Source organism: Atheta coriaria, unplaced genomic scaffold, assembly GCF_025399875.1.
Source record: "Atheta coriaria isolate IRGN ID8LTWV9N9 unplaced genomic scaffold, Caltech_Dcor_3.1 hic_scaffold_5_pilon, whole genome shotgun sequence".
Taxonomy (NCBI): Eukaryota; Metazoa; Arthropoda; class Insecta; order Coleoptera; family Staphylinidae; genus Dalotia; species Dalotia coriaria.
Window position 1 is genome coordinate 2,404,625 of NW_027045447.1, and position 10,430 is coordinate 2,415,054.

The window sequence follows — 10,430 nt, forward strand, 5'->3', positions numbered from 1 at the left end:
TATATACATATTTAGGTGGAAGATATGGAGATTTTGCAAATCAATTCTCGACATCTAAATCAACATGCTTAGTACCAAAAAGAAAGTAAGTTTTACATAAAAGTACTACATTTTAATTAATTATTTAAAAAATAGCGAGCGAGATGGATGGATGATACTTCATGTATTCGAAGTAGATGCTTTTCTACTCACAATGCTTGTTTATTTAATATTGTATTTTGTTAATAAGTACTACAAGTAAGTTACACTTATTCTCTTCTAAAGATAATTTGATTCCCACTTCTACTTTATTTTAAAGTTACGTTGCAAAACGTTTGCATTCCAAAAAATCAATGGACTACTGGGTTATAATTCGTACATTTATTGGACAACCCAATAATTACACCGAGTATAATTACTTCCAAGCAATATTATACACAATACTGTTGTGTACGATAATACTACACGTGTTTTTCAGTTCGAAACTTGCAGTACTCGTTATCAAACCCACGTAAATACTAACATTTATTATATTTTTATTATTATAAAACTGAATTATTCAATTTTAGTTATCCAAATAAAATTGAAACACTTGATCAATTAGCAAAGAGTAATTTAAAATGGTATTCGGCATCAAATGGCGTGGCAAGCGCAATAGAATTTGAAACACATGTGAGTTTAAAAGACGTTAAATATTGTCAAGTAATTTTCATTTGATTTTAGGAGCCGTATAAAACTTTATATCGCAATTTTCGAGAAATCAGTAACGATCAATTGCCCACTCTCAAAGGAAACGAATATGCTTATGTTATCGATGTATCAAGATACTGTAAGTATAAATTAAATTCATTGATTACTTTCATTTCTGAATACGTAATCCATTGTATAGTTAAAAATATTTATTTATTAAATTTCTACGTGATTTTTATTGGATTTTACAATTTTATATAAACTGTTTATGAAGATGCCCTCAGGGCGAAACATGTCAAACTCATTATATAAAATTATAAAATCCAATAAACGTTATTTCTCGTTAGGTTAATACGTTAATTCTCGAAATTGTTTCAAGATTTCTATACGGTAAATCCGTACTTTACGCTGGAGCGTCTACAAAATTTTCAAATAATGCGTGAAACATTGTCGTACCAATACATATCACTTTATTTCCGACGAAATTCGGTACTCGTTCCTTCGATAAACAAGTTTGTTTCAAGATGTCTGGCTACTGGACTCATCAAATATTGGGATTTAGAAGTAAGAATTTTTATTAGAAAAACAAATTTAATATCAAGTGAGATCATGTTAATCAATTTTAGGCAAATGTAGTTGCTGACGATGCGGCGCGACAAAATTACTTGAGTCAAACCAAAGAAGTTGATGAATTTATAGATTTAAACGTTGCACAAATTTCCGGAATACTAATCATATGGTTCATTGGATTGTGTTTATCAAGTGTTGTGTTTATAATCGAGATACTAACAAAAATCAAACTTTTAAAGATAGATTCAAAACATGGGACAAACGAGAATTTACTCCATAAATACTGATAACTTTATCCAAATTAGTACTTATTAACGTTATAGACAACTTTTTGGATAACTTTTTTGGTCAAACTAAATTAAACGAATAAATTAATCATGAAATGATCGATAAACAACAACAAAAAGTGACTAGCAATTGACAATATTCCAATTTATAAATTATTGCTGCCTTATTAATGAGATTAGTCTGTGTCTAGTTATCAACACTTCAGAATAAGTAAAGTGCAATGCAATCTAAGAAAATGTTAAGATTCTTTATAAATTTAATAATCAATCAATATTTTCACTCAAAATGCGTGCTGCAATTTTCAAACAACGATTTTCTACACTTTAACTATACTGCAAATATATTTGTCTCTAGTAATAAGTCGTTTAATGCATCAGATGTAAATTATTACGACCAATGTGGGGAATTTTTTGTATATAAAAGTCACAATCCAAGAGAAACATTTGAAAATTTTGAAAGATTTCTTCGTATGCACACATACAAACTGTATCCACATAGAAAATATATCTTCTATTTAAACGATAATGAATCTAATAAATTTAATGATATATTTGAGAGTCCTGCTTTGAAATTTGTCACGAATTTACTGGTAATCTCTGAAGGTGCCACTGATAAAAGAACAAGATTTAATCTATACACACACAAATACGTCAGCACGACGGAGACCAACAAGCCCATGTTTCTAGATACTTGGCATGCTAAAAATGAGAGTTTCACTCACGGAAATGACTTATTTCCCGATAAGTTGAAGAATCAGCATGGACGTGTGATCACTGTTAGTGCTGGAACATATTTACCACAAACAAATATAGGTAAAATAGATAACAATAATAATTAAAATAAACATAATCAGTTTTAGAAGTTAATCTTATAAAAGAATATGGCAAGAAACACAATGCCACGATATATTTTGACACAAATGAAAAACACTTAGGTATGATTTATAGTAATTGGACTGGCGTGGGAATACTAAAGACTTTTATTGAAGATCGAGCTGATATTGTTAGCTGTAAACCAGGAATTTCAAATTATATTTGCATGTTTAGAAGATTTCTTCATAATTATACTTTTAGATGCTTTATATATACATCTACGACCGATGTATGGCGATTCGGCTAGTCAGTTATCAGTTGCAAGGTCGACATGCATTGTACCCAAACCAAGGCAAGTTTATTGCGGTTATTTTTATCATTTTGCGTGAAATTCAAGAAATTTAGAAGAAAATCTACATCATACCTTATAATATATTTGTAAACTATTGTTAAAAGTCGTACTTCTAATATTTTGTTCGCACCAAACCACAATTTTTATTTCTCGTAAACACACGCACTTTTTACTTGACAATCGTACGATGAATGTGGCATGAGGCACGAGGTTTGCTTTCCTTCTGTCCATTTATGTCTGCGAAATTTTGCTCGATTTGCAGGTTCGCACTGCAACCTGGCGATAAATTTACTAAACACTAACAAAAATTTGAATTCGTAGGCACCCGGATGGATGGATGATCATCCGCGCATTTCAACCCTATGCATGGTTACTCTCTTTTCTCGTCTATATAGTTTTGTATTTTTTTACTAAACTATTCAAGTAAAATATAACTTTTAATTATATAAATCCAGAAATAAAGTTAAAACTCTTTTAGTTACATTGCCAAACGTTTGTATAATAGAAAAGGAATACAATATTTAGTTATAATTCGGACTTTATTTGGACAATCAAGTAAATCCACCGAATTAAATCATTTCAAAGTGGTATTTTCCATTATTTTGATAAGCACAATAATACTTCACATATTTTTCAACTCTAAACTGGCAGTTATTGTTATGCAACCCAAGTAAGCATCATATTTATATTTTTACTTAAAATAATTTCAAATTTACTTTAAATCTTAGGTTCACAGATAAAATTGAAACGATCGATCAACTTGCAAAAAGTGATTTAATTTGGTACTCTGAATTCTATGCACCAGCAAAAGTATTTGAATTAGAGGAAGTTGTACGTATGTTATGAATTTTATAAATACAATCAATTTATTAATTAAATGTATTTATATAGGAACCATTTAAAAGATTGTTTCAAAAATATATACAAATCGACAATGATGACTTGTATACACTAAATAACAAACAATTCGCTTATGTTGTTGATGTTTCCATGCATTGTAAGTATAAAAATCTATTTTTACTAATTAACACACATTTAACACAAATGTATATAAATTTCTAGCTTATTTTACAATGGATTCATATTTCACTTACGAGCGTTTAAAAACTTTCAATTGATGCATGAACCAATGACACTGCAATACATCTCTCCAATTTTCCGTCGAAATGCCGTACTTTTACCGTCGTTCAATAAATTGCTCGGCGAATGTCTGTCTACAGGTTTAATCAAATATTGGGAACTAGAAGTAAGTAAACAAATAACTGCGTAAATATATTTGTATAAACAGCAATCATAAACCGATTTTAGGCGGCGTATATCGCTAATGATACCCTACGACAAAGTTACTTAAGACACAGCAAAGAAGTTGAGCGATTTACGCAATTAAACGTAGCTCAAATATCAGGCATTTTGATGATGTGGTGTGGTGGATTATGTCTGGCGTCTATTGTGTTTTTATTCGAAACAATTAGTGCATGCACGAAAGCTAAAAAGTGGATTGCATGGTTGCGTGATAAATGTGTTAGGTGTGTAACACATTGAATAATTGAATAAACTTAGAAATAAACAATATTATTTTAATATAATTAAATATTACTTTTTATTGTAACTTTTACAATACTGACAATTTAGATATGTTAAATAGATGTTTCTTTCGAAATCAAATATTTTGTCAAACATGTCATTTTAAGAACTACTTTCTTTTTCCACACCTTAAAGAAAGTGACTTCCCTAGCGTAACATTCGAAATTATATATATTTATTGAAATTGCTCGGTTATTCCCAACGTTTGAAAAACATTTTTACTCATTGTAGAGCTGAAAGGTTCCTCATATTTTGACTTCTGTGCTACCAATAAATATAAATATATAAAAATTGAATATGTCATCTAAACAAAATTTAATACTGTTAGTAAATCTAATAATTAATCAATATTTTAACTCAAATTGTGTTCTGCAATTTTCGAGTGGCGATTTCCTTCACTTGAATTCCACAACAAACATGTTTGTATCAACTAACAAAACATTTAATTCATCTGATTTTAAATATACTCAATGCAAAGACATTTTTATTTATAAAACTGACAATCCGACAGAAACTTTAGAAAATTTTGAAAGATTTATTCGTATGCATATACCACACATATCATATTCCAATAGAAAATATATTTTCTACTTAAAAGAAAATGAGTCTAACAAGTTTAATGAGATATTTATGAGTCCGGCGATAAAATTTATCACCAACTTGTTAGTAATTTCCGAAGAAACTCCAATTAGTGAACGATTTAATCTGTATACCCATAAATATGTTGGGAAAACAAATAATAACGAAGCAATTTTGTTAGACACATGGAATATTAACAATTATAGTTTTACAAACGGAAATAATTTGTTTCCTGATAAGATTACTAATCAATATGGTCGTGTTATTACTGTTACTGCTGGTGACTTTTTACCACAGACGTATATAGGTAATTCGCTCTTTAATAAACAAAAAAGCCGAATATTTTAGTTTTTAAATTGTTTTATAGAAGAAAACTTGTTAATCGAATATGCAAAACATCACAATGCAACCGTATACTTTGACAGGAGTCAGAGAAAAAATCTAGGTGATATTTATAAAAACTGGACAGGGACAGGAGTGTTAAAGATGTTTGCTGAAGATAGGGCAGATGTTGCTAGCTGTGCGTCAGGAAAAAATCAATTTCATGCAATATAATATTAACATTTGATAATTTTAGCTGCTTTATACACAAGTCTCAGAGCATCTTACGGTGACTATGCAAGTACAATATCAATATCCAAACCAACATTACTCGTACCAAAACCAAAGTATACTCAATAATATGCTAAATGCTAAACAAAAAAACGTTAATTCTTAAAATTAATCTAATAAACAATTTTTAGGGAGGTTGATGAATGGATTATAATTCGTATTTTTAAAAAAGAAACATGGATAGTAACATTACTTGTCTATATGGTGCTGTTTTTAGTTACAAAATTATTTAAGTATAAAATAAATTTAATTAATAAATCAATTATCTATACATGTATTAATATTTTTAGTTACACATCCAAAATAATGCATTCTAGAAAAAGAATGCAATATTTGATTATAATTCGTACGATGCTTGGACAACCAAATAATTTCACCGAATTGAATCACTTCAAAGCTGTTTTATCTGCGATTTTGATTGCTGCGATCATAATAAACGTGTTTTTCTCCTCTAAACTTGCTGTAGTAATTATGAAACCCAGGTAATACAATTTTTTAACTAGGATATTATATTTCTAAATATTAGTTTACCATTTCAGGTACATAGATGCGATTGAAACATTTGAGCATCTAGCAAAAAGTAACTTAATATGGTATTCTGAATTCTCGAGTATAGCTGACATATATGAATATGAAGAATCTGTACGTTTTAAAATTGATGCAAATTGAAAATTTGCTAAATTTTATTCTCTTTCAGGAACCATTTAAAACAATACATCGAAATTTCCGAAAAATCAACAATGTTGACCTGCCAACACTTAATGACAAGAAGTTTGCGTACTTTATTGACGTTTCAAGACACTGTACGTATTTATATATTTTGTTACTACAAACTATTTCAATTTACGTAATTATTTTTAAGCTTTTTTTACGATCGATCCATATTTTACGCTTGAACGCCTCGGTAACTATCAGTTAATGCGAGAAGCAATGCCCATGCAATACATTGCTTCCCTATTTCGAAGGAACTCTGTACTTTTACCGACGTACAATAAATTAGTTAGTAAATGTCTTGATACAGGAATAATTAAGTTTTGGGAGGTACAGGCAAGTATAAAATAATCAATATGCATTAGTAAGTTAATTAGTTAGTGAATGAAACGATTTTTAGGCCGTATACATTGCAAATGATACACGAAAACAACATTACTTAAAACAGACCGATGATAACAATGAATTTAGGCAAATAAACATTAAGGAAATAACAGGAATAATGTCAATTTGGTTTTGTGGATTAATGCTGGCAACGATTGTGTTTGTAGGCGAGTTAGTAAAAAAGTGGTTTGCACGATTGCAAGATAAGTGTATGAAAGGAAACAACAATCAGATACTATAGTATTTTTTAAGTGTATTGAATAATAGTATATTAAGTGACAAGTGGCTAAACGAGTCTTTAATAACTTTTAGCCACGAGGTGCTTACGCTATTTTTTCTACTTCCACTTTAGATCCACGTTGCGGTTTTTATATTTCAACTTTTGTATTTTAAATCATCGAAATTTGCTCGCACACTTTTACAAACTGTAAGGTTATAAGTGCCATGACGCGCACCGGCCCATGTGACGCTTCGGTTCACATCGTGCCCCTCCGATACAAGCATACCGTCTTGTGCTGCTCCGAAGGCAAATGCGCAGGCGGCTGCTTGGCCGTCCGTATATAAAGTATCACTTTTTGTGTCTAAAAACCGTGGAAAAACTGGCGCTTTACAGGTGGAAGTAGAAAAATTTTAGAATTTATCATTACCTTAAATAAAAATATTTGAAAATAAAAAATCAATATCTGATAATGATTTATCTAATAACACCAGTTTACCAGTTTAAATCCATTTTCACCTTTCAACAAATTATAGGTGTGAAAATACTTTATGACTTTCTTACCAACGATATTTGATGATGATGATATATCCCAAGTTTCTCTATCTTTTTCTATATATTATTTGAACCCAAATAATTTAATATATGTAATGCAATTCTTAACTAACCTGAATTATAATTACAATAATTCCAAAATTGGAAAATGTAGCCAACAATCCAAATAACACATTGGAGTTCATTATATTTATTCGTGCGAAATCTGAGCGCATTCAATTTGATTGTAAATTTATGTATTTCTTTATTCAGTGATTTTACGCGGGTGTTTTTATGATGTTTCATTTTAATTTAAAATTTATACTGTTTCAATTTCGGCGAGTGATGTAAGAAAATAATAATGGACTTACCTTGTAAATGCCAATCAATAGAAGCGCGCTCAGCATAAAAATCAATATCTGATAATGATTTATCTAATAACACCAGTTTACCAGTTTAAATCCATTTTCACCTTTCAACAAATTATAGGTGTGAAAATACTTTATGACTTTCTTACCAACGATATTTGATGATGATGATATATCCCAAGTTTCTCTATCTTTTTCTATATATTATTTGAACCCAAATAATTTAATATATGTAATGCAATTTTTTAACCAACTCCCGAATTATAATTACAATAATTCAAAAATATGTCAATGATTAATTGTGGAGTGGCAAAAAGAATTATATTCTTATCACTAACAACCATGCCAAAATAATAAATAGTAATGATATCTTTGTTCAAGAAAAATTTACTATTGCTACTAACTTTGGTAATCCATCAATATTTTTAATCGAAAGGTGTTTTACACTTTTGAAATTGTAACTTTTTCAAAAAATTGATGATCCTTGATTTAACTATAAGTGAGTCGAGGTGATGTAAAATCTTCCGTCTGATAATAGTAGCTTTATTGAAATGCAGTGTTAATGTTAAGTAATTGTTATCAGCAAAAATTAAGTTTAAGTTATCATATAGATTGCAGTTAAGTTTAAATAAAATTCATGTTAAGAAATAACTCCGCATAAGGTCTCTAATTCAAAAGTCTCTATTTTATTCTCTAATTATTTCTATAGGTTTCACGATCTCAACTTCTCCCCTTTTACACTGCCGTCTCTCTCTGCCGCGTTCTCTCCTCGACTCCCCTCTGGCCTGTCTTCTCTCGTACTCCTTGAATATCCTTGTCCTTGGAGCTCTTGTGGTCCTTGCTGCGATTCTGGAGATCACAATGCTTGTCGCGATGCTCCGACTTGAAACTCTTGTGCTTGATTAGCAAGCTGAGTCCGTTCGACATGTCATTCTCATGCTGGTGGTTGTTTGACTGCGCGACAGGCTCAGACGTTGAATTATTGACGTTCATAGCGGCATGTTCGGAACACACCCCTTGGCCGATTGCGGGCCCTGCGACGTCCGAAGTACCAACGCACAAATCTTCGAGTGCAATGGGTACGCGATAACCATCTCACCACCATCCACCCACCATCTCGGTGGGGTTGTCCACACCCCCGTTGACTTCAACCCTTCCCGGATCTCTGCAACTTGGCTCTCGGGCTGCATTTTGGGAATTGCACTGGCGGGAATTTTCAGCTGACCGGTTTCGGAGTCCACAAGGACCAGGTAGGCATCGTATGGTCCGTCACGAGTTGCTTTCCCCAGCGTGTGCACTGGTACCTTCCTGGGCTTCTCAAAATGCGATAACGCATTTTGTCATAAGGCCAGAAACGGTTCCTGGGAGCTGTAGCCCACCCTAAGCACCAAACCGATTTTCACGAAAGCGACGGCTGATAGATCTAAGAGCGTTTTTCCCAGCAACAGGTCAAAAGACTGGGCAGCGTCCTTCACGACGAGTAGCTGTACCTGCTCGCACACGTCATCAATATTTACTGTGGTCTCTACCTTACCCTTGGTCTCCACCGTCTTTTGGCCAAAACCTTGCAAAGAGGTCACGTGTGGCAGCATCTTCAGTCGTTTTGTCAACCCGATGCTCTCTCTGAACGTGTACATAGTACTCCCCGGATCTACGTAGGCCATCACTGTGTGGTTTCCCCCTATGGAAGCTTCGTTCAGGTACTTACCACACTCCTCTTTTGGTAGGGCGACGTGGAACTGTGCCTGGGTTTCGGGGATCTCTTGTTTAACTGCGGCGGTAACTGGAGGCGAATAGCAATAGCGTGCGACGTGACCGTAGCATTGGCAATGGAAACATAACGGCTGTCCGTCCCTGTCTCGAGCTGGGAGTCTTGCCGCGGCGGCTGGTTGGTCTTGCATTGCCGCTGATGTTGATGTACGCCATGAGGTGCTAGTGGGAATTTCCCGGGAAGACATGGTTGTTGGCATTGGGGTAGTCCGCTCCGGCGTCGAGAGCCCCTCACCTTGCCTAATGGGCTGCCTGTGGGCCCGTCGCCGGTCAAGAGATATCTTCTCCAATCTTAAAACGTCGTGAAGTAAATCGTTGACACTCATGTATCGGTTGAGCGCTACGGCGTTGGCTGTGTCTTTAGAAAACAACCCGACCGTTATCTGTACGCATGTCTCTCCATGGTTAAGATCTAGTTTGCGGCGAGGCCTTCTCATATACGTAAGCGTCGGTCGCCTCGCCGGGGCGCTGGACTCGAGCGATCATCACCGCGTAGCGCTCCGTCAGGCTTTTATGCTCGCAAAACGCCTCCGCAAAACTCTGTAACAAACTCGCTAAACGTGTTCATCTGGGTTGCGCTCAATGCATACCAGTGTCTGGCCTCTTCTTTCAGTCGGGTGCGCGCCGTCTCCAGCATGTATGAGTCCAGGATGACGTGGAGCGTGGTGATCCTGCGCAAGGTCTCCAGCCACTTCTCCGGTTGGTCGCTTACGCCGGAGAAGGTGCGTCCATTTCGCAGTACGTCTGGCATGATGATCGTCGCAGAGACCTGTTGTGCTTGGCGCGCAAGGCCGGCGACGATTTCATTGTGACGCCGGTTCTCGGTGTATGTCCACGAAAGCAGTTCGCGCAAATTCAAACCTCCGCCGGTGGTGTCGTCGATGGTTATGTCCCGAGAATGCCCTGGGTTTTCGGTGGTGTTGCAATCATTAGAGCCGTGCGTTGGAAAAGCGAGACGATACCGAGACGAGACTGTTTCA

General features: G+C 34.3%; 1 protein-coding gene and 1 long non-coding RNA gene across 2 annotated transcripts; both read left to right on the forward strand.

The window, feature by feature from the left end:
• Positions 1 to 1,526, forward strand: LOC135792058 (uncharacterized). Its single transcript, XM_065302682.1, has 6 exons — positions 1 to 85; positions 299 to 490; positions 549 to 651; positions 703 to 808; positions 1,049 to 1,233; positions 1,296 to 1,526. Exons 2-6 carry the CDS (start codon positions 333 to 335, stop codon positions 1,524 to 1,526), a joined length of 783 nt encoding a protein of 260 aa, XP_065158754.1. The 5' UTR covers positions 1 to 85; positions 299 to 332.
• A 4,495-nt stretch (positions 1,527 to 6,021) lies between these two features.
• On the forward strand, positions 6,022 to 6,482 carry LOC135792949 (uncharacterized). The gene is made up of 3 exons (XR_010548496.1): positions 6,022 to 6,108; positions 6,164 to 6,269; positions 6,329 to 6,482. It is a non-coding gene; the product is annotated as an uncharacterized lncRNA (long non-coding RNA).
• Positions 6,483 to 10,430: the final 3,948 nt, after the last annotated feature.

Bases quoted from the DNA above. Each gene is read 5' to 3' on its own strand.
- LOC135792058 (XM_065302682.1), top strand. From the start codon at position 333: ATGGACTACTGGGTTATAATTCGTACATTTATTGGACAACCCAATAAT. The intron at 491-548 runs GTAAATACTAAC...ATTCAATTTTAG, and splicing joins GTACTCGTTATCAAACCCAC to TTATCCAAATAAAATTGAAA. The intron at 1,234-1,295 runs GTAAGAATTTTT...AATCAATTTTAG, and splicing joins TCAAATATTGGGATTTAGAA to GCAAATGTAGTTGCTGACGA.